Source organism: Hyla sarda, chromosome 3, assembly GCF_029499605.1.
Source record: "Hyla sarda isolate aHylSar1 chromosome 3, aHylSar1.hap1, whole genome shotgun sequence".
Taxonomy (NCBI): Eukaryota; Metazoa; Chordata; class Amphibia; order Anura; family Hylidae; genus Hyla; species Hyla sarda.
This window is the reverse complement of record NC_079191.1, coordinates 39,156,225-39,181,611: the sequence shown is the minus strand read 5'-3', so window position 1 is coordinate 39,181,611 and position 25,387 is coordinate 39,156,225. Positions and strand designations below refer to the sequence as shown.

At 42.3% G+C, this 25,387-nt stretch overlaps 1 protein-coding gene across 1 annotated transcript in view; it reads left to right on the top strand.

Annotated features, from left to right (window-relative positions):
* The first annotated feature begins 15,642 nt into the window (after positions 1-15,642).
* PXDN (peroxidasin) overlaps positions 15,643-25,387 on the top strand; it is a 140,440-nt gene continuing 130,695 nt past the window's right edge. The window contains exon 1 of the mRNA XM_056564075.1: positions 15,643-15,947. Coding sequence (XP_056420050.1) covers positions 15,772-15,947 — 176 coding nt within the window. The 5' untranslated portion in view covers positions 15,643-15,771. The remainder of the gene's footprint in view (positions 15,948-25,387) is intronic.

Genomic DNA, 25,387 nt, shown 5'->3' with positions numbered 1-25,387 from the left:
GAAGTCAGTAGCGACTGCGTAAATTCCATCGCGGACAATCTGCTACGGACAGCCGAGAAGAGCCCGCCCCTTTCAAATACGCAGCGGAAAACCCGCAAAAACTAAAAGCGTGTGAACGCGCCCTTTTAGGCTGTGATCAGTGCCGATTTTCTAATTTGCCATGATTTTGGCAAATCACTGCAAGGCTGCATTCACACCACGTTTTTTCAATACAGTTCCCGTATGAGGTTTTTGATGAAAAACGGATTCCTCAAAACCGGACTAAACTGTATCAAAACGTGTGTACAAATTCTAACCCGTATACGGTTGGAAAAATGATGTCCGGTTGCATCCGTTTTTTTAAGAAAAAAACGTATACGTTTTTAATTTTTCATTCCATTATGTATAAAGTTTCACTTGTTTGATTGAAATTCCAAGAAAGAAAAAAAAACCTGTGCAGAGTCAAAAACCGTATGGTGAAAAAAGGATGGCACCATACGCACATATGTTAAAAGAAACCGTATACGGTTTAATACGTTTTTTCAACCTGACCAAAAACCGTGGTCGGGTACGATTTTGGGTAAGGAAAAAAAAAACTGACAAAACCGTACAAGATGCAAAACGGACACAACCAGAGGCATCTTTTGGCATATGGTTTTCAATACAGTTCCGTCAGTTTTCACATTGAAAACGTATACGGGAACTGTATTGCAAAAACGTGGTGTGAACCCGGTCTGGAGCAACAGCTGGAGGCACCCTGGTTGGGAAACACTCTTATAGGGACTTGGAATGTAGGAAAATGTAAAAACCAATGTTTCCAGAACAAACAATTGGTAACATTCAGTAGGAAAAACAAAAACATTCGACTTGTGTTGGCAATGATTTCCTCAAGATACATGGCTTTATAAAGATGGGGCTCCGTAGCCAAGTACATGGCCACTATCTGCGCCTTAGTGTCCACGCTCGGAGAGGTGCAACCCAACACCGGCAGGAATAATGAAGAAATGATGAATCCAGTGCGGTCCTCGTGCGATTCAAAACTTTATTCAAGCACCAATAATTACAGGATAAAATTGACGCGTTTTCATCCTGTAACTGTTGGTGCTTGAATAAAGTTTTGAATTGCACGAGGACCGCGTTGGATTCATCATTTCTTCATTACATAAAGTTTGGATCAGCCTGTAGTGAGGTTTTCCTCTATGATTTTGAGTGTGACTCCATATCCAGACCTCCATGGGTTTATAAATTTGATTTCCATTGATCATTTTTGTGTGATTTTGTTGTCAGCACATTCACCTATGTAAAGACGAAAGTATTTCATGGGATTTTGTGGTGTTCCGGTACCGTATTGCATACCGTACCTTGTATGCTGGTCCCCAAAGTCAGAGTTACTACGTTCAGGTAGGATCCCCCAGGTGGCACAGCCCCCAGTCCCCTCTTCCTTTTCTAATTTTATGATGTTTATGTGTACATATTTAATAGAGTGTATATTTAATATAATGCATAGTAGAGTACTTACCTTGTTAGCGTCATAGGACCTTTGGTCATGTGACTATATTGGTTCCTCTATGTTGTGTTGGAGGTCCTTGGGTCACATGTTTACCCATAACCCTATGTAAGGATGATTGACAGAAGTATTGGACCAATTAGCTCTAGTCCAGCCCCTGCCCATATAAGGGAGCTGTAGCCAATGATCGCTCTCTTGAGTTGCTGCTCTCGTGGATGCCGGTCTAGCAGGACGGATCCGCGCAACTTTCAAAGACAAGCTAGGCCAGAAAACCTGCCGGCATCAGCCTAAACTAAACCGTGAGTTCTAACCTAATCCCCGCTAAAGCTAGCGTGACTACTGGACCGCAACTAAACCCCTAAATCCAGTGGAACAGCGCATATCAGTCTACTGACTCTAAAACGCTTAAGGTCCCAAACTTTGTCAATCTCTAAGAGACTTTGCATGTATAGAGATTGTTCCGGTTATGAAGCTTGCATAAAACCTTCAGTAAAGTTCCAACTGTTTTCAGCAAATTCTCCGGTTGTGGACATTCAATTATTCTATACCTCCCTATCACTCTTGGGAAGGGTGGCGGTAGGACAAGCATTACAGAGGAGCCCTCACCCTGGCGTCACGAATAGAAAGGGTTAACCATACATCCTTTAGTCACCGCACAGCTACATCCCATATACCCTACTCCCCCAGGCTATCACATTAGTTCATTCATTCAGATCTAGAAAGTGTTATCTTAGTGTTCCCTTTATTTTTTTGAGCAGTTTAGTAACCAGATAGTTTCATACTTTTTACCTAGAATAATACAGTGCTCAAATAGTGTCATAAAACTCCCAGACAATGTGCAGATGAAATGTGGTATATAGTTACCCAAATAGTTGCTTACAGTACCTAGATAAATAATATCATACAGTGCCCAGATCAGTAGTAGTGTTGGGCTCGAATATTCGCATTTCAAATTTTTAGCGCGAATATTGAAAATTTGCGAATATTGCGAACATATTCGCTATATATTCAAAATTACGAATATTAACTTTTTTCCGCATATGCGCATATTCCTTCTCTTCACTTGTGGGCCAATTAGAATGATGCAAATACACTTGTCAGAGGTTATCAACAACATCCCTAGCAACCAATAGTAATGTTGCCCACCCCCTCACTGTTTTCTTCCTCCAATATGTGAATATAATGAATATGTGAAATTCGCGAATATAAGACAAATATTCATCTATATATTCGCGAAATATCGCAAATTCGAATATGGCCAATGCTGCTCATCACTAAGTCAGTAGTGCCATACAGTGTTCAGATAAATCATAAAATCATAAAATCATCAGATGAGGAGTGCCATACCATGCCCCAACAATGCCAGATGAATAGTACTATTGTGAACTTTTTGTGAAATTATGGTTAGGGCTACATGGGGACTTTAGTTATGGCACAGGTGGGGCAGCCAAAGATCTCAGGGTCACTCTTCTTCATCGCAGCTAATGTAAGTGAACGGGGTCAGGTTGAGTCCATGAATGCGACCAGAAATCAATCTTGGCAGGATGCCTGACAATTGTATTTTCCTAAATGCATTTATATAACTCCTTACTGCATGACAATGTACTATTGTATCATTGGGGCATTAAAGGGTTACTGTCATTAAAAAAAAAAAAAAAAAAAAACACTTTTAACGCCCAGACATTTCAAAAGTTTTGATAGCACCAGGTCTCACTCCTAAGACCCGCCAGGGAAGTGCACAACATTGTTCTTGACTTTCTGGCTGGCCGGCACATCTGACCTTTTTTCTGCATAGGCTTCCATAGCAAAAAGGTCAGATTTGATTTACAGCCGGGGAGCGGAGAGTGCAGCCGCAAACTTTTCTGGGTTGCGATCAAAACTTTTCACATGTCTAGGCAATTTTTTTTATTTTTTTTATTCTAGTAACCCTTTAAGAGAGTGAGGATCAGAATCAGGAGGTGAGCCTGATATATACATGCTGGCTGCTCGCTGTTCACTGCATTTGATGCCGCTTGCCAGTGGTCAGTTTCAAAGATAACATCAGTCCCAGCTGTTTAACCTCTTAGATGCAATGGTACTAAGCAATCAAACAAGAAGGTGGTCCCTATTCTCCTGATCCCTTGCATGGGTGCCATTGAGTTGTCATGGAAGCCGGTGGTCAAGTGAAGGCAGGGTGTTATAGAAGACTGCAAAGATTACAGTGACCCCCCGACCTACGATGGCCCCGACATACGATCATTTCGACATGCGATGGCCTCTGAGAGGCCATTGCATGTTGAAGGCAGCATCAACATACGATGCTTTTGTATGTTGGGGCCATCGCATAAATGGCTATCCGGCAGCGCAGACTGCTTCAGCTGCCCCCGGATAGCCATTTACGGTGCCTCGTGTGGTCCGCTGACGATCACTTACCTGTCCTCGGGGGTCCGGCGTGTCCTATTCGGGATCCCCTCCACCGTCAGCGCTCTCCATTGTCGTCATCACGTCGCTGCGCACGCCGTCCCGTCATCCAATAGGAGCAGCGTGCGTAAAGACGTGATGGCGGCGACGGAGAGCGAGGATGCCGGGGAAGCAGAGGCCTTGCCGGAACGTCGGGGACACCCCGGCGACACGGTGACAGCGATGGACGGCGACATCCAGGGCAGTGGTGACGAGCGGTGACGGTCCGGCACGGCGGGGACACGTGAGTACAACCTTTAATACCAGTGGTCTTCAACCTGCGGACCTCCAGATGTTGCAAAACTACAACTCCCAGCATGCCCGGACAGCCGTTGGCTGTCCGGGCATGCTGGGTGTTGTAGTTTTGCAACATCTGGAGGTCCGCAGGTTGTAGACCACTGTCTTATACTTTACATTGCACGGATCCCTCAACATACGATGGTTTCAACAAACGATGGTCCATTTGGAAGGGATTACCATCGTATGTTGAGGGACCACTGTACAGTGCATGGCAATACATTAATATTGCAGTGCACTGTAGAAGTGTTTGATTGTGAAGTGAATTTCAAAATTACAAATAAAAGAAACTAAAAATAAATAAATGTCGTGCTAGTGCATATTAAAAAAATAAAAATAATAATCACTTCAGTGCACTTCTTTGCATGGTTTCACCTGTCAAGACAATCTGTGCGACTTTTTGCTAATGCTTTACATAGCACGTTTGTAAGCCAGGTCAGGGCTGTTTCACATTTGTGACAAGTTGAGGGCTTTTTTGACTTTTTGTGCAACTTTTCACCAATGGTCACACAATGATAAATTCCTGACCACTGCAAAAAAAATTAAAAAAAAAATAAAAATTGATTTTAAAATACCTAGACAGTCTTGAGAAATTTGTCCACTCGAAAAGTTGCAAAGAAAGAAAAAGGAAATGCAGCAAGTTCAGAGCAAAAAAAAAAAAAATCGAGCAATAATTTTGGGCAACCAATCAGATGGCTTATTTAATTTTTCAGAAGCCTTTTCAAAAATGAAAGAAGCAATCGGATTGGTTGCTATGGGCAACTCAGCAACTTTTCTTCTGGACAGGTTTTGATAAATCTCCCCCACAGTGATCTGCGAGTCGCTGTTCCGCATGCGCAGTATATTCGCACACTGGTGCCAGAAAGTTAAACAGATTTGGAAATTACTTCTATTAAAAAATCTTAATCCTCCCAGTACTTTTTAGGGGTGTACACTACAGAGGAAATGCTTTTCTTTTTGGATTTCTCTGATGTCACAAGCACAGTGCTCTCTGCTGACCTCTGCTGTCCATTTTTGGAACTGTCCAGGCCAGGAGAAAATCCCCATAGCAAACATATGCTGCTCTGGACAGTTCCTAAAATGGACAGCAGAGGTCAGCAGAGAGCACTGTGGTCATGACATCAGAGAAATCCAAAAAGAAAAGCATTTCCTCTGTAATATACAGCCCCTAAAAAGTACTGGAAGGATTAAGATTTTTTAATAGAAGTAATTTATAAATCTGTTTAACTTTCTGGCACCAGCTGATTTAAAAAAAAAAAAATAAATAAATAAAAAAAGATTTCCACGGGAGTATCCCTTTAACCCCTTAAGGACAATGGACGTACGCGTATGGTACCATGGACGTATGGTCTAAGCACTCTGGTACTTAAGGGCCAAGGACGTACTCGTATGTCCGTGGGAATTTTGGTCCCTGCCAGGCGCCGGGCGGGGACCAGACCAGGGTGACTGCTGATATCGATCAGCAGTCACCCCGCGCAAATGCCAAGGGGGGTCATCAGACCCCCCCATGTCGGCGGGTGGCGCAAATCGCAGGTGAATTCACACTTGCGATTTGCGCGATTCCAGGTCATTACGGGTCTATGGTGACCCGGAATATAAGGGGGTTCACGATTGTCCAAGACACCCACGATCCCCCTGAAGAGATAGGAGTGAGGTTGCAGGGGTGCCACCCCTCCAATCCCTGCTATTGGGCATCTAGAAGCGACATCCAATAGCAGATCGGGGGCGGGGGAGTTAACTTTCGTTTTCCCCGTTCTGCCCACCCACAATAGGCGGGGCAGGACGGGGAAACGAAGGGGACCGGCGCTGTAGTCCACTTACCCTGCGGTCGAGGCTGCGGGCGACGATCGGTGTCGGAGATCGGCGGGCGGCGATGACTTGCAGCAGGCTCCCTGGATCCGAAGGAAGGTGCCTAGCAACATCTGGAGGGCTACAGTCCGAGACCACTATATAGTGGTCTCTATACTGTAGCACTCCAGATGTTGCAAAACTACAACTCCCAGCATGCCCAGACAGCTGTTTGGGCATGCTGGGATTGTAGTTTTGCAACAGCTGGAGGTCTACAGTTTGAGACCACTTTACAGTAGTCTCTGAACTATAGCCCTCCAGATGTTGCAAAACTACAACTCCTAGCATGCCCACACAACTGTTTGCTGTCAGGGCATGCTGGGATTTGTAGTTTTGCAAAATCTGGAGGGTCACAGTTTGCAGTGGTCTCTATACTGTAGCTCTCCAGATGTTGCAAAACTGTAAATCCCAGCATGCTGGGAGTTGTAGTTGCGATCCCTCCAGCTGCTGCATAACTACATCTCCCAGCATGCCCTTCGGCGATCAGTACATGCTGGGAGTTGTAGTTTTGCAACAGCTGGAGGCACACTGGTTGGAAAATACTGAGTTAGATAACAGAACCTAACTGAAGGTTTTCCAACCAGTGTGCCTCCAGCTGTTGCAAAAGTAAAACTACCTGCATGCACGGTCTGTCAGTACATGCTGGGAGTTGTAGTTTTGAAACAGCTGGAGGTTTGTCCCCCCCCCCCCATGTGAATGTACAGGGTACATTCACACAGGCAGGCTTACAGTAAGTTTTCTGCTTCAAGTATGAGCTGCGGCAAATTTTTCGCCGCAGCGCAAACTCCTAGCAGGGAACTCACTGTAAACCTCCGCCAGTGTGAATGTACCCTAAAAACACTACACTACACTACACTAACACATAATAAAGGGTAAAACACAACAGATACACCCCCTTACACTGTCCCCCCCAATAAAAATTAAAACGTATTGTACGGCAGTGTTTCCAAAACGGAGCCTCCAGCTGTTGCAAAACATCAACTCCCAGCATTTCTGGACAGCCACTGACTATCCAGGCATGCTGGGAGTTTAGCAACAGCTGGAGGCACCCTGTTTGGGAATCACTGGCATAGAATACCCCTATGTCCACCCCTATGCAATCCCTAATTTAGTCCTCAAATGCGCATGGCGCTCTCTCACTTCAGAGCCCTGTCATATTTCAAGGAAACAGTTTAGGGCCACATATGGGTATTTCCGTACTCGGGAGAAATTACACTACAAATTTTGGGGGGCTTTTTCTCCTTTTACCCCTTATGAAAAGGAAAAGTTGGGGTCTATACCAGCCTGTTAGTGTAAAAAAAAATGTTTTACACTAACATGCTGGTGTTGCCCTTTACTTTTTATTTTCACAAGAGGTAAAAGAAAAAAAAGACGCCCCAAAATTTGTAACACAATTTCTCCTGAGTACCGAAATACCCCATATGTGGGCGTAAAATGCTCTACGGGCGCACAACAAGGCTCAGGAGTGAGAGCGCACTATGTACATTTGAGGCCTAAATTGGTGATTTGCACAGGGGTGGCTGATTTTACTGCGGTTCTGACATAAACGCAAAAAAATAAATACCGACATGTGACCCCATTTTGGAAACTACACCCATCACGGAATGTAACAAGGGGCATAGTGAGCCTTAACACCCCACAGGTGTTTGACAAATTTTCATTAAAGTTGGATGGGAAAATTAAAAAAAAAATCTTTTTCACTAAAATGCTGGTGTTACCCTAAATTTTTCAATTTCACGAGGGAAAATAGGAAAAAAAGCCCCCCAAAATTTCTTCTGAGTAAGAACATACCCCATATGTGGATGTAAAGTGCTGTGCGGGTGCACTACAATGCTCAGAAGAGAAGGAGCGCCATTGGGATTTTGAAGAGAAAATGTGTCCGGAATTGAAGGCCACGTGTGTTTACAAAGCCCCCATAGTGCCAGAACAATGGACCCCCCCACATGTGACCCCATTTTGGAAACTACACCCCTCACGTAATGTAATAAGGGGTACAGTGAGCATTTACACCCCACAGGTGTCTGACAGATTTTTGGAACAGTGGTCTGTGAAAATGAAAAATGTAATTTTTCATTTGCTCAGCCCACTGCTCCAAAGATCTGTCAAATGCCAGTGTGGTGTAAATGCTCACTGCACCCCTTATTACATTCTGTGAGGGGTGTAGTTTCCAAAATGGGGTCACATGTGGGAGGGTCCACTGTTATAGCACCACGGGGAGCTTTGTAAACGCACATGGCCCCTGACTTCCATTCCAAACAAGTTCACTCTTCAAAAGCCCAATGGCGCTCCTTCTCTTCTGAGCATTTTAGTTCACCTGCAGAGCACTTGATGTCCACACTTGGGGTATTTCCATACTCAGAAGAAATGGGGTTACAAATTTTGGGGGTAATTTTCTCCTATTACCCCTTGTAAATATGTAAAATTTGGGGGAAAAACAGCATTTTTGTGAATTTTTTTTTTTTCATTTACACATCCGACTTTCACAAAAAGTCATGAAATACCTGTGCGGTGTTAAGGCTCAGTGTACCCCTTGTTACATTCCTTGAGGGGTCTAGTTTCCAAAATAGTATGCCATGTGGGCATTTTTGCTGTTCTGGCACCATAGGGGCTTCCTAAATGCGACATGCCCCCCAAAAACCATTTCATCAAAATTTGCTTTCCAAAAGCCAAATGTGACTCCTTCTCTTCTGAGCATTGTAGTTCGCCCGCAGAGCATTTTACGTCCTAACATGGGGTATTTCCATACTCAGAAGAGATGGGGTTACATATTTTGGGGGGCATTTTCTCCCAATACCCTTTATAAAAATGGTAAATTTGGAAAAAAAACTGCACTTTAGTGAAACATTTTTTTTTTCATTTACACATCTGACTTTAACGAAAAGTCGTCCAACACTTGTGGGGTATTAAAGGCGTACTCCAGTGAAAACCTTTTTTCTTTTAAATCAACTGGTGGCAGAAAGTTAAACATATTTGTAAATTAATGCTTGTAGTGAGAAACAGCGTTCGGCACAGCCAACCATGCAGCCCGATATTTGCTCTTGATGGAACAGGTGTGTATGTATGTCGCTGCTTGTGGGGTGCTCAGCCAGGACAGAGTCATGGATCAAACATTTGAGAGAGCATGGAAAATAGAAGGAGAGATGAACAAGTGATAACTGACCTTGCGGATCTTCTGGAAGAGAGCGAGACGGGAGTCAGGTCGGGGGTGCTCCCACCTTTCTCTACTCTAAAGCCTAAATGTAAAACAACACCAACATTCAATCAATTTAACAATATAGACACTTTTGTTAAAATAGTATGTTCGGAAATCGAAAAGATAAAACCGAGTAGACACAATAGTAATCTCACTAAGAAAGAAAACCAAGCCCTTCAAGAACTTGAAAAAAATGACCAAATAGTCATTAAGCCCTCCGATAAGGGGGGCAACATAGTAATAATGATGAGAGATGACTACAAAAATATGGTGTTAAGACTCTTAAAAGATCAAAGTACCTATAAGAGGTTAGACTCTAATCCCACAAACAGATATGTTATAGAGTTAAAAAACATCCTAGTGGATGGCAAACTAAAAGGCATGATTACAGAAGATGAATACAAAGCAATGATGAATGAAAAACCCACTCTGGCAACGTTTTATGCGTTGCCAAAAATTCATAAACAAAAGGATCCGATACCAGGACGCCCGATAGTATCGGGAAATGACAACCTTACAGAAGGGATAAGCCTTTATGTAGATCAGATATTATCACCTTTTGTGGCTTCCTTGCCCACATATATAAAGGATACTAGAGACGCTGTTGCCAGGCTTGAAGAGATCACATTCCCATCTGGAACACAGATTGCGAGCCTCGACGTAGAGGCCTTGTATACAAATATTGAACATAATTTGGGAATAAAAGCAGTTGAACACTTCCTCATCACTAGAGGCACACAGTTCACTGATCACAATAAATTTGTTATCACTCTTCTTCACTTTTTACTTACACATAACTATTTCACATTCGATAGTCATTTTTATTTACAACACAAAGGCACGGCAATGGGCACGGCATGTGCACCTAATTTTGCAAATTTATTTTTAGAGTGGTGGGAGGACACTATAGTTTTTTCAGATGAACACGATGAGTTCACTAAGCACATTTTATTTTGGGGGCGTTATATAGATGATGTTCTTTTATTTTGGGATGGCACCACCACTCTTTTTCACAAGTTTGTACAAAACCTCAATAACAACCAGATTGGTATGCACTTTACATCAGAAATTCACTCTCACTCACTATGTTTTTTGGACCTGGAGATCTCTTTCGAACCTGGTGGTAGCGTCGAGACAAAAGTATATAGAAAAACCACATCTACCAACAGTTTCCTTAATTGGAAAAGTTTCCATCCGAGACCTCTGAAAAGCGGTATACCTATAGGCCAATACCTTAGGGCAAAACGCAATAGCTCAAATGAAGCTGCTTTCCTGGAGGAGAGCAAACTTCTATACCACCGATTTATAGCTAGGGGCTACCCTAAAAAGATTCTGCATCGCGCGTTTGCGAGGGCTAGAGACACCCCAAGGTCAGACCTATTGAGACCAAAAAAGATTGGAGAACAATCACGAACAGTGAGATGTATAGGAACCTTTGATCAAAGCAACAAACAGGTTCTAGAGATTCTCAAAAAATATTGGCCGATCCTCTTAGAGGACAATGATCTGAAGGAGGTACTTACCGTGGGTCCTAGTGTGACCTATCGCAGAGGCAGAAATGTAAGAGAGTGCCTGGTACACAGTCACTATAAAGAAGAAAAAACAGAAACAATGTGGTTAAAATCAAAAGTAAAAGGATCTTATCCATGTGGAGGATGCAACTTCTGTAAATTTATGCCCAAAAAAAAGGAATTTGTTAATGTAACAGATGGACGGAAATATGAAATAAGAGACTTCATCAATTGTCAGACGACTGGAGTAGTCTATATAGTGGAATGCGGATGCCCTAAGATGTACGTAGGGAAGACTACACAACAGCTGAGAAGGAGAATTTCTAAACACCTTAGTACAATTAGAACGGGTGCTGATACTCCTCTAGCTAGACATACCCGTGAGGTACATAAAGGTGATTTGTCAAATTTAAAGTTTTGGGTTTTTCTTAAACCCAGTCTAGGCCCGAGAGGTGGTAACTTAGACAAAAAATTGTTGAGAGAGGAGGCTACATGGATATATAGACTTAAAACCCTTAGCCCATATGGACTTAACGAAGAATTTACTTTTTCCGCCTTCCTCTAAAAATTAGCCTGTCCATCATTTTGTCAATATATATTTCTAACAATGAGTTTATAAATTAAAATTTAACACAAAACTACACAAGAGTAGATGTCGTGTCATGAGAAGCAAAGTAAAGAAGGAAAAGAACGATTAGAAAGCAGTTTGTGCCCATATTAATGTAATGTGGGTTCTGTTGGAATCAAACAAGTAAGCGCCCTATAACCTTAAACATTATAATAACCAAGTAACATCGGTATCAATTACAACATCTATTAGAGAACTTTAGAGTCTGGTTATCTGTATGGGTGCATATTGAGGTATATACGTATATGAGTATAAATGTGCACATGGTTGTGTGTATATGTGCATAGTCTAGCCGATCCAATACTCACCAGTGAGGAGGATGGTTTGGAGTGTGGAGGTCTCCTTGGGGGTTGGTTGAGGAATGGGTTTGGTGTAGGATAAAGGGAACAAAAAGACAAAATATTGTTATTCGAATTCAACACATCCGACAGCTCATACAACTAACAGTTCGCGCACACGAGAGTGCGCACACGGGATGACTAGCTCAGGGACGAGGAAAAGAGAATAAGAGTTCGCGCAGCCGAGACTACGCTACTCACGTCATGCACTGACGTGGGAAGTAAACAAATGATTTGATTGGTTAACGGACCTGAGAAGGATGCCACAAAATAGGGCTGTTCCTCGAGTAGTACTCTTAATGGAGGTAGAGCCCATCAATCTAAAGGGCTGACCCAATGAGCTGCCTGCAATTTGACAAGTGCAGCTCATTGGTTGTATAACACATCCTGCTTTCTATCAGTGATGTCACAAACGGAGGTTATAAACATGACAGACATCGCATCCACGCTCAGTTGCCCGCTACCTCTTGATAACGCTACGTCGTAGCGAAACATGTTGAGGGGGGCAGAGTGGATATTTTAAACATGGCAGCGCTTTTGCTCCTAAGCATTAACCCTGTATGACCTGCAGACATACAGGATAGCTGCACTCACAAGCAAGGAGGAAATTAGCAGAGAAGTCTGCTCTGTAATCTTATAATCAAAAAGAAAATTTGGAGCAAACAGCGCTGTCTGATTTTAATATAATAAGTGTAGGAACTAATAAAGCTTATGGGAATTTTAATCACAATAAGTAGTATATGGGAAATTAGGGTTTTTTTGGATTCCCAAAGGGGAATCTATTGGAAATAAATATATAAATTTAACCCTCCATATGCTGGTCTTACCAGGTATGGTGCATGGAAAATAAGCGGCACTCACCACAAACAGCTAGCGACAACTTCTTTATTTCTTAGGCGTGCAGTAAAACATGCAGGTGCAGGGAGACAAGGACGCCGGGGAATCCGGCTGACTGGTCACAGCCGTATCGTGCTTCCGCACTTCGTCAGACCATCTCATCCACTGGGAGCTCACCAGGTAAATACCTGCCGGGCTCCACCCATGGGCGGTCATTTCTGTTACATACAAGTGCAAGTGCAAAAATACAAAAACGTAGAAAACGTATAAAAACATTTAAAAACAGAAACTTAGCCGGAATTCGTGTCACCGCATCAAGGACAGGATTAAAGAATTATACTTAGATCTAGTTTATCGTTCAAGCTGAGGTCTCCTTGTGCGTTCGTGCGCATTATCCATCGGGCCTCGGCTTGAACTAGCAATTTGCGCCTGTCTGAACCGTCTGTACTATCAATTCTTTCAATACCAAAGAATTTTAATGATTTTGGGTCCCCTGCATGCATATTAATTACATGATTGATCACCCTTGGTGATCCTTTCCTCGATTTAATCGAGTAAAGATGTTCCCAAAATCTGTGGTGCATTGGTCTGGTAGTGCTACCGACGTAAAATCGGCCGCAATCGCACACCAGGCCATACACCACAAATTTCGTCTTGCAGCAAAAGAGATCCCTACACTTAATATCCACACCTCCAATTGTAATAACTTTTTCACAAATTAAAGAAGGACACCATTTGCATGCTCCACACCTGTAATTTCCTTTTGGGCTGCTAGATTGTAACCAATTTGGGTTAGATCTGCTAGAGGAAAATTTGCTTTTTGTAAGAACATCCCCCAAATTTTTGGCCCGTTTAAATGTAACTAGGGGCATTTCTTCACTAAAGCTGGAAAGGACAGAGTCTTTTTGAATTAAATACCAGTGTTTTGATACTGCCTTTTTGATAGCTGCACTCATTGGACTGAATCCAAATGAGAAGGAGAAGCGTTCCGGTCTCTCTCTTCTCGATCCAGGTCCATGCAACAGCATTTTCCTATTTTGGCTTGATGCCCTTTTAAAAGCTGTTAAAAGCTTTTAAAAGGGCATCAAGCCAAAATAGGAATATGCTGTTGCATGGACCTGGATCGAGAAGAGAGAGACCGGAACGCTTCTCCTTCTCATTTGGATTCAGTCCAATGAGTGCAGCTATCAAAAAGGCAGTATCAAAACACTGGTATTTAATTCAAAAAGACTCTGTCCTTTCCAGCTTTAGTGAAGAAATGCCCCTAGTTACATTTAAACGGGCCAAAAATTTGGGGGATGTTCTTACAAAAAGCAAATTTTCCTCTAGCAGATTTAACCCAAATTGGTTACAATCTAGCAGCCCAAAAGGAAATTACAGGTGTGGAGCATGCAAATGGTGTCCTTCTTTGATTTGTGAAAAAGTTATTACAATTGGAGGTGTGGATATTAAGTGTAGGGATCTCTTTTGCTGCAAGACGAAATTTGTGGTATATGGCCTGGTGTGCGATTGCGGCCGATTTTACGTCGGTAGCACTACCAGACCAATGCACCACAGATTTTGGGAACATCTTTACTCGATTAAATCGAGGAAAGGATCACCAAGGGTGATCGATCATGTAATTAATATGCATGCAGGGGACCCAAAATCATTAAAATTCTTTGGTATTGAAAGAATTGATAGTACAGACGGTTCAGACAGGCGCAAATTGCTAGTTCAAGCTGAGGCCCGATGGATAATGCGCACGAACGCACAAGGAGACCTCAGCTTGAACGATAAACTAGATCTAAGTATATTTCTTTAATCCTGTCCTTGATGCGGTGACACGAATTCCGGCTAAGTTTCTGTTTTTAAATGTTTTTATACGTTTTCTACGTTTTTGTATTTTTGCACTTGCACTTGTATGTAACAGAAATGACCGCCCATGGGTGGAGCCCGGCAGGTATTTACCTGGTGAGCTCCCAGTGGATGAGATGGTCTGACGAAGTGCGGAAGCACGATACGGCTGTGACCAGTCAGCCGGATTCCCCGGCGTCCTTGTCTCCCTGCACCTGCATGTTTTACTGCACGCCTAAGAAATAAAGAAGTTGTCGCTAGCTGTTTGTGGTGAGTGCCGCTTATTTTCCATGCTCTCTCAAATGTTTGATATTTGTAAATTACTTCTATTAAAAAATCTTAATCCTTCCAGTACTTATTAGCTGCTGAATGCTACAGAGGAAATTCCTTTCTTTTTGGAACACTGATGACATCACGAGCACAGTGCTCTCTGCTGACATCTCTGTCCATTTTAGCAACCATGCATAGCAGATGTATGCTAAGGGCAGCATGGTGGCTCAGTGGTTAGCACTACTACCTTGCAGTGCTGGGGACTCGGGTTCAAATCCCACTAAGGACAACAATCAATAAAGCGTTATTATTATTAGATTAATGTCAGCAGAGAGAACTGTGCTCGTGATGTCATCAGAGAGCATTCCAGAAAAAAAAAAAGAATTTCCTCTGTAGTATTCAGCAGCTAATAAGTACAGGAAGGATTACAATTTTTTTAATAGAAGTAATTTACAAATATGTTTAACTTTCTGTCACCACTTGATTTAAAAGAAAAAAAAGGTTTTCACCAGAGTACCCCTTTAAAGTGAAACTGGTCAGATGTGCCAAAAACGCTCTGGTCCTACAGTGAAAAATGGCCTGGTCCTTAAGGGGTTAAATACCCTGTGGATCCGTTCCATGTGACCCTACACTAACATTTTTAAGATTAACCCAGTGTTCCCCTAAGCTGTTGGGAAACTACAACTTCTATCGTTTTTAATAGAAGTAATTTACAGATCTATTTAACTTTTTGGCACCAGCTGATTTAAAAAAATAAAAAATAAAAATAAAATCTGTTTTCCACCAGAGTACCCCTTTAATGGACTTACCACCAGTGTCTCTGCCAGGGTCCAGGAATGCTCTCAAGGCTCCTGCATTACCGCGTTTGTGCACTAGATGGCAGCGGCGCACACCGTGTGCAGCGTCACATCCTCTGCTCCAGCCCCATAGAGAGAGATAGAGGAGAGAAGTGCAGGAATCTGAGCAGAGTGCGGGCTGTGTGGGCGAGGGGAGGACGTGCTGCCCCCTGTATCCTCGGCTCCCCTTCCTTTATATATGCCCTCTCCCCTCCCTGTGCCCCCTTAAGTGTGTCCCCCCCTGCTGCCAGCATGGAGCTCTGCAGAGCAGGAGGCTTGTGGCTTCTCATTACTGCGGGCATTCTACTTCTTTTACCCCAGCAGAGCTTCTCCTGCCCCAGCCGGTGTCTGTGCTTCCGAACCACGGTGAGATGCATGCATCTGATGCTGGAGAACGTCCCCACCGTGTCCCCCCAGACCACTATACTGTAAGTCCTGCTGGAAACATTGTATTTTATGGATTGGGGGGTGGGGGTTAACTAAAGGGTTAAACAAACTTGTTGTATCAACTGGAAACAATTTTTACTCTGCTACAATGTATCCATGTAGGGGAGGGGGGGGGGATGTTAGAGTTGTGCCCATGTCTGGGCTGTAAAAGTAAAAGGTTTAGCTTTCTGTAGAAGCAAAAAGTTTGTTAAAACATTGTTTTTTTTTTTTTTTTTTTTTTTTTTTTTTTGCATACAATCAATGAGTTTGTTTAACCCTTTTCGTTTAACCCAAAAATTCTTTAAAGAAGATACCTGCTTGCTGTCAGTGAATAAAGACACTCTGGAAAACAGTGCCCCCTGCTGTTTTCCAGAGTGTTTTCATTCACTGACAGCAAGCGGGTACCTTCTTTAAAGAATGTTTGGGTTCACTAAAGGGTTAAACCAACTCCTAGATTTTATGCAAAGCACCAAAAATAAGAGTTTTAACAAACCTTTTTGTGTCTACAGTTTGTAGAGAATCAGAGTTGTGCCCACTACTGGGCTGTAAAGGTATTGTGTTTACCCCCCCCCCCCCTGCTGTTTTCCCGAGTGTCTGTATTCACTGTCAGCAAGTAGAGATCTTGCAAATGGTTTAATACAGAGACAGAATTTCCCTAAAGCTAGATAGAGCAGTGTTTTCCAACCAGGATGCCTCCAGCTGTTGCAAAACTACAACTCCCAGCATGCCTGGACAGCCTTCGGCTGTCCAGGCATGCTGGGAATTGTTGTTTTGCAACAGCTGGAGGCTCTCTGGTTGGGAAACACTGGTCTATGGACTTAAATAGTCTTATTAAAGGGGTACTCCGGTGAAAACCTTTTTTTCTTTTAAATCAACTGGTGGCAGAAAGTTAAACATATTTGTAAATTACTTCTATTAAAAAATCTTAATCCTTCCTGTACTTATTAGCTGCTGAATACTACAGAGGAAATTCTTTTCTTTTTGGAATGCTCTCTGATGACATCACGAGCACAGTGCTCTCTGCTGACGTTATTATAATAATAACAACACTTTATTTATTGTTGCCCCTAGTGGGATTTGAACCAAAGTCCCCAGCACTGCAAGGCAGCAGTGCTAACCACTGAGCCACCATGTTGCCCTTAGCATACATCTGCTATGCATGGTTGCTAAAATGGACAGAGATGTCAGCAGAGAGCACTGTGCTCGTGATGTCATCAGTGTTCCAAAAAGAAAGGATTTTCCTCTGTAGCATTCAGCAGCTAATAAGTACTGGAAGCATTAAGATTTCTTAATAGAAGTAATTTACAAATATGTTTAACTTTCTGCCACCAGTTGATTTAAAAGAAAAAAGGTATTCACCGGAGTACCCCTTTAAAGCGATGCTGGAGAACTTCCCCAACAGTATCACCCCAGACTACTAGACTGTAAGTCACTCATCCTGGTGAAAAACGTTGGGATCGGTAAGGATAGGGGGGGGGGGGGGGGGGGGGAGGGGGGGGGTATTCTTTAAAGGGGTACTCTGGTGGAATGGGAAAAAAAAAACTGTGCCAGAAAGTTAAACCGATTTGTAAATGACTTCTATTTAAAAATCTTAATCCTTCCAGTACTTATCAGCTGCTGTATGTTCCACAGGAACTTTTATTTCTTTCTGGATTTCTTTTCTGTCCGACCACAGTGCTCTCTGCTGACACCTCTGTCCATGTCAGGAACTGTCCAGAGCAGGAGCAAATCCCCACAGCAAACCTCTCCTGCTCTGGACAGTTCCTGATTAGGACAGAGGTGTCAGCAGAGAGCACTGTGGTCTGGCAGAAAAGAACTCCAGAAAGAAATACAACTTCCTCTGTAGTATACAGCAGCTGATAAGTACTGGAGGGATTAAGATTTTTTTTTATAGAAGTAATTTACAAATCTGTTTAACGTTCTGGCACCAGTTGATAAAAAAAAAGAAAGAAAATGTTTTCCAGTGGAGTACTCCTTTAACTCCTTTGGCTGTCTGGGCATGCTGGGAGTTATAGTTTTGCAACAACTGGAGGCCTCCTGGTTGAGAAACGCTGCCATAGACTATAGAGCAGTGATCGTTATCTGGAGTCGATGTTCAGAAAACAATGATTGCTTTCCTTTAAACTGTTTTAGTAATTCTTTGTTTGCTAGTTATGTCTGTGTTGATAGTATTTGCCTAACACCTGTGTTGGAGGTTTCATCCAAAATACAAGACAGAATTGTGCAGCACCCAGCTTTATATATTTTTTCCACTAAAATACAAGATACCTGATAAACCCTATTAAATAAGCACTCTGGATTTTTATCAAAAAATAATATAGAGGCTCTTGTGCTTACCTGTTTTTGCAGATGTAACAGGCGTGAGTTTACAGCCATTCTGATTAAAGGAGTACTACCATGGAAAACTTTTTTTTTATTTTTTTAATCAACTGGTGCCAGAAAGTTAAACAGATTTGTAAATCACTTCTATTAAAAAATCTTAATCCTTCCAGTACTTTTTAGGGGCTGTATACCAACGAGAAATCCAAAAAAGAAATTCATTTCCTGTGATGTCATGACCACAGTGCTCTCTGCTGACCTCTGCTGTCCATTTTAGGAACTGGAGAAAATCCCCATAGCAAACATATGCTTCTCTGGACAGTTCCTAAAATGGACAGCAGAGGTCAGCAGAGAGCAGTGTGGTCAGGACATCACAGGAAATGCATTTCTTTTTTGGATTTCTCTTTAGTATACAGCCCCTAAAAAGTACTGGAAGGATTAAGATTTTTTAATAGAAGTGATTTACAAATCTGTTTAACTTTCTGGCACCAGTTGATTTAAAAAAAAAAAAAAGTTTTCCACAATAGTACCCTTTAAGTTCTCCCTGAAATGATTTCCTATGCTGCCTATGTTTCCCCTGAATCCTCTGGTTTTGCAGAGAGTGTGTGTAGTCTCATCACTGCAGATCAACTTGGCTAGACTGCAGAAGCCTAAACTGTCAGTTCACATTTTGCACAGTTTTGATGTGTTTTCTTCTTTGTTTTTTTTTTTTTTTTTTCGTTTTTATATTGTCAAAACAAAATTTAACCTATATAATGTGTTAACTTTTCAAATTTTTATTGTGTTTTGGTTGTGTTTTAAAATTGTTACAATGATTTGCGTACATGCAGTAAAACAGCAAAATTTTTGCCGAATGTTTGGAAAAATCACAGCAAAAACTGAAAAACAACAAAAATTCTACATGCGAACTCAGTAGGGGTGAATATATATATATATATATATATATATATATATATATATATATATATATATTCAGTATACAGATAGAGCTGGGAGGAAAGGCCTTATGAGCTGACTGGATGTCAGCTGACCCAGGACAGGCCACTTACTGAGACACAGCCGTGTAACTTTCTGGTGGGCTAAATGCTGGCCATGTGACCCAGTTACAGTAATGGATTGCATGGATGTAGCTGTGCTGGAATAAAACAGATAGCACTGTAGGAATAGTGATGATGAGCGTGCATGAGGTGTTACCCGTTAAAATCCTCACCAAACGAATGCCCATCGAAAACACCGGAGCAGCCATTTATTTCATTGGGTGCCTTTTGATACTATATGCACAATGGTAGACCCACTCCCCTGGGATCAGGTTGACCCTCCATTATCCGGCATCATCAGTTGCTGTGTATTGTTTCAGTCCCCTGATGATCCCGGCACCAACAAGGGAAACACGTTGGGACACTTTGCATTGTATTGTTCAGTTGATCTTATTTGTACATGATGCTGAGTGTTACTGATAGAGATCTTATACAGTGGCTCATGTAATTCAGTGTTTCCCCACCAGGGTGCAAAACTACAACTCCCAGCATGCCCGGACAGCCAACGGCTGTCCGGGCATGCTGGGAGTTGTAGTTTTCCAACAGTAATGTTCATTTGAATCTTTGCTGAGACTTTTATGTTTGACTGGAGTTGGAGGTTGTTTCGGGTACTTAGATTGGGGAAGGGAAGGGAAGTGGTAAGGGTTAATGTTAAACAGCTGGCACAGCTTGTTCACATAAAGCCCAGGATTTGACATGATTGGTGGTTCCCGTGCCCGGTCTCACTGGTTGGCCATCATTTTGTGCACTGTAGAGGGATCTGCTGGGAGAAGGAGGGGGGCACTCACTGGTGTAAGTGAAACTTGCTGACTCTTCTAAAGCTTCATTAATTTTTAACTTCTTTGCCCCCTCCCTGGGACCAACCCTGTAATAAGACTCCGCAGGCGCAGGGAGGAATTCCTCCTAATGGTACCAGCGATAAGGGAGGCGCAGTACTGTGATTTGTAGGTGAAAGTGATACTAGACATAAATTTGGCTGTATATACATTGTAACAGATGTACTAGATGTGTACACAACTTTACATGTCACCTATCTGGTATGGGGGTTAATCATTGTTAGACACTGTTCACACTAAAAATGTCAGCACTGATTTGGATGCAGAATTTGCATCCACCTCTTTCACCTGTGAACTGCTTCCCATTGACTTCAGTGGGAAACGGCGCAACACAGCCCTAAGGCTATGTTCACACACACAGTCCTGCAGGGCAAATCCAAGACCTAATGGTAGACTTGCCCCTACTGTCAGGTTGACTCTTCATTATCTGGCGCCATCAGTTGTTCTGTATTATATTAGTCCCCTGATGATCCTGGCACCGCCAGGGAAACATGCTGGGACACTTTGCGTTGTGTTGTTGTTGTTGTTTGTTGTGTTTTTTTTGTTGTTTTTTTTTTGTACATGATACTGGGTGTTACTGGTACAGACCCTGTCTTCGAAGGCCCACCAACATTCGGGGCTGTTTGACTTACTCTATTTGAATAGAAGAGATAAAAATTTAAATCCTGAACTGTTTTGTGATCTCTGCTAAATTTGGATGGAGCAGGGTACATGCAGCATTACCATTAGCTTCTATAGGATTGGACCATCCTCTGCCATCAAGATGCAGTAATATTGCTTTTCAGAAGTGGTCTCCAAACTGTGGACCTCCTAGATGTTGCAAAACTACAACTCCCAGCATGTACGGACAGCCGTTGGCTGTCCGCGCATGCTGGGAGTTGTAGTTTTGCAACAGCTGGAGGCACCCTAGCTGGGAAATTCAGGAATACCTAACACCTAGTATCATGTACAAAGATCAACTGAATGATACAATAGAAAGTGTTCCAATGTGTTTCCCCCGAATGGTGCCGGGATCATCAGGGGACTAAAACAATACATAACGGATTCCAGATAATAGAGGGTCTACCAAGTGTAGTTTTACAACATCTGGAGGGCCACAGTTTGCAGACCTCTGCTTTGCATTATTCTTGAGTTTTTGCATCTTATGTGGGAGGTTATTATATTTGTTCCCTGATGATCCTGGCACCACCAGGAAAACATGCTGGGACACTTTGCGTTGTATTGTTGTTGTTAAAATGGATTGGATAGAGTGATTGGATTGGATAGATAGATTGGATGGATAGATTAGATTGGATGGATTGGATTGGATAGATGGATTGGATTGGATAGATGGATTGGATAGATGGATTGGATTGGATAGATAGATTAGATTGGATAGATAGATTAGATTGGATAGATAAATTAGATTGGATAGATAAATTAGATTGGATAGATAAATTAGATTGGATAGATAAATTAGATTGGATAGATAAATTAGATTGGATAGATAAATTAGATTGGATAGATAAATTAGAATAGATTGGATAGATAAATTAGAATAGATTGGATAGATAAATTAGAATAGATTGGATAGATAAATTAGAATAGATTGGATAGATAAATTAGAATAGATTGGATAGATAAATTAGATTGGATTGGATAGATAAATTAGATTGGATTGGATAGATAGGACTACCTAGATGGAAAAGTGTTGTACATATGGATAGAGACGAGTTTGCTGCGGTATCTGTAACGTCTCTATGGATCTAGTTGTTGATCCGCTTGCTGACCAGGTAGACCTCTCCTGTGTGATCGGGGTCCTCCATGGTAACAATGCCCTATTTACTGCAACAAACTGCGCTCCATCTGTACACTGTCCGGACATAAATATTATGACACATGCTTATTAAACATTTTATTTTTTTTCTCTCTCCATAAGCATGAACATGCGTGCGCTCCACACGTATCCCCCCGGCGACCCCTCGCCTGTTATCTTTTAGTGTGTGGAATCTGGAAACAACTGCGGATTTGCAGTGTAATGTGATCCACCTCTCGGGGGACCCCTGCTCTATATCTTTCCCATCTCTGGCCATATACAAATCTTTCCAGGGACTTCACAATTCTATGTATTTATATACACAGATGTAGCAGAGTGGAAGTTAAATCATACATATGGAATAGAAGATTTGGTGCAACGTTCGAGGCGTGAACGTTAGTTCTTTACTTCACTTGGTGTGTTCTGGAGCGCCCCAGTAAATACACAGGACTACAGTAAATCCGACATGTTTTGCATTCTGCTCCTTTATTTTAGGCCAGGGTTTCCCAACCAGGGTGCCTCCAGCTGTTGCAAAACTACAACTCCCAGCATGGCCGGACAGCCAACGGCTGTCCGGCCATGCTGGGAGTTGTAGTTTTGCAACAGCTGGAGGCACCCTGGTTGGGAAACACTGTTTTAGGGTGCGTCACACGCTCTTTTTTTTTTTTTTGCGGGTTTTGGAAAGGGTGTGGGCTCTTCTCGGCTATCCGCAGCAGATTTTCCACGTAGGAATTTACGCTGCGGAAAATCCGCCGCAGGCCCCATTGAAGTCAGTAGGGACAGCGTAAATTCCACAGCGGACAATCTGCTACGGACAGCCGAGAAGAGCCCGCCCCTTTCAAATACGCAGCGGAAAACCCGCAAAAACTAAACGCGCCCTTTTAGGCTGTGATCAGTGCCGATTTTCTAATTTGCCATGATTTTGACAAATCACTGCAAGGCTGCATTCACACCACGTTTTTTCAATACAGTTCCCGTATGAGGTTTTTGATGAAAAACGGATTCCTCAAAACCGGACTAAACTGTATCAAAAAGTGTGTACAAATTCTAACCCGTATACGGTTTGAAAAATGATGTCCGGTTGCATCCGTTTTTTAAGAAAAAAAAAACGTATACGTTTTTAACTTTTCATTCCATTATGTATAAAGTTTCACTTGTTTGATTGAAATTCCAAGAAAAAAAAAATAAACTGTGCAGAGTCAAAAACCGTATGGTGAAAAAAGGATGGCACCGTACGCACATACAGTTCTGTACGGTTCCCATTGACTCCCATGTTAAAAGAAACCGTATACGGTTTAATAGAGTTTTTCAACCTCACCAAAAACCGTGGTCGGCTACGATTTTGGGTACGGAAAAAAAAACTGACAAATCCGTACAAGATGCAAAACGGACACAACCGGAGGCCTCTTTTGGCATATGGTTTTCAATGGAGAGTCAATGCATACGGTTTTCAATACGGTTCCGTCAGTTTTCACATTGAAAACGTATACGGGAACTGTATTGCAAAAACGTGGTGTGAACCCGGCCTAAAATAGATCAGTTTTGCCAACGTCACTGCTAAATTGCGAGAAATTTTAACTAAATCACGGAAAACCCGTGCCATGTGAACACAGCAATAGGCTGCATGCACACCACGTTTTTGTTATACAGTTTCAAGTTAAAAACTGTACGGAACCGTATAGAAAGCTGTATGCTGTATTAACTTAACATTGTAAACCGTATATCAAACGCATCATCCGATTTAGTCCGTTTTCCGTCTTATACGGTTTTGTCCGCTTTTTTTTTTACCCGTACCTAAAACCGTAGTCTACCATGTTTTTTTTTTGGTCCGGGTGAAAAACCGTATTAAACCGTATACATTTTTTTTTTTTGTTAATATGTGAGTCAATGGGAACCGTACAGAACCGTATGTGCGAACGGTTCCATCCGATTTGCACCATACAGTTTCTGAATTTGCAGTTTTTTTTTTCTTGAAATTTCAATTGAACAAGTGAAACTTTATTCAAAATGGAGTGAAAAGTTAAAAACGTATACGTTTACGTATACGGGTTGAAATTTGTACACACATTTTGATACAGTTTAGTCCGGTTTTGAGGAATCAGTTTTTCATCACAAACCTGATACCGGAACTGTATTGCAAAAACGTGGTGTGAATGCACCCGTAGGGTACATTTAGACGAGCAGGTTGACGGCTTATTTTACGCTGCAGAGCCGCCGCTGAAGGAACTCTGTATGGAGCCTTTACATGTGCCTGCTCCGAGCGGCAATACGCAGCTACGTGCAGACACACTGAAGTGATGTGCGAGTCGTCGCGCATGCGCGGTGTACTCGCACACGTCGTGGCCACTCCCGCTGCCCCTGAGCTAGGCCGAGAGCTGCTGCGATGTGCAATTATACTGTGCATGCGCACGGCGACTTGCACATCGCAGTGTGTCTGCTCGTAGCATTTTGCCGCATATTGCCGCTCAGGGCAGGCACACGCGATCGGCGCTGCGCGCTATTAGAGGCGGGTCCCGGCTTCACTATGACGCCGGGCCCGCCATGATATGACGCGGGGTTACTGTGTAACCCCGCGTTATATCAGAAGAGCAGGACCAAGGACGTACCGGTACGTCCTTGGTCCTTAAGGGGTTAATATATTGTTCCTTATGTAATTATAAGACACTTTGCTATTTGCTTGCTGTTAAAATTCTCAACCTTTGTGTTTTTAATGTGATTGAAAAAACAGCCACTAGGTGGCTCTGTTCTGCTCCCCGCATAAGTCAAACAGTTAGTTTGGTCTCCTCCCGGCTTGGCAGGAGACCAAACTCAGGAAGTGAGCAAGGGGAAAGGTATGATACAGAACTTCTTAAAGTTCAGAAATGGACAGGAGGGGTGTTAGGAGTAGTAAGGGAATAACAGCTGAGTTAGTTTAGAAAATATGGTTTACTGACAGGTAATCTTTAACTGAGCTTTTCAGAGTGTTAAAGGGGAATTCCAGGAAAAAACTTTTTTATATATATATATCAACTGGCTCCAGAAAGTTAAACAGATTTGTAAATTACTTCTATTAAAATTTTTTAATCCTTTCAGTACTTATGAGCTTCTGAAGTTAAGGTTGTTCTTTTCTGTCTAAATCCTCTCTGATGACACGTGTCTCAGGAAACGCCCAGTTTGAGAGCACTTATACAGAAAAGAACAACCTTAACTTCAGAAGCTCATAAGTACTGAAAGGATTAAAATTTTTTAATAGAAGTAATTTACAAATCTGTTTAACTTTCTGGAGCCAGTTGATATATATATAAAAAAGTTTTTTCCTGGAATACCCCTTTAAACCTTTTTTCCCTCTTCTAGCCGATGGTGAATGATGGGGGTAAATGCTGACGGGGGGCACTTGGCTCCTTGACACTTGGCTGAAAAATAAAAGGGAGATTTTATAAGATTGGCAACCACCATCAGTTCCAGGAGAGGTAAGG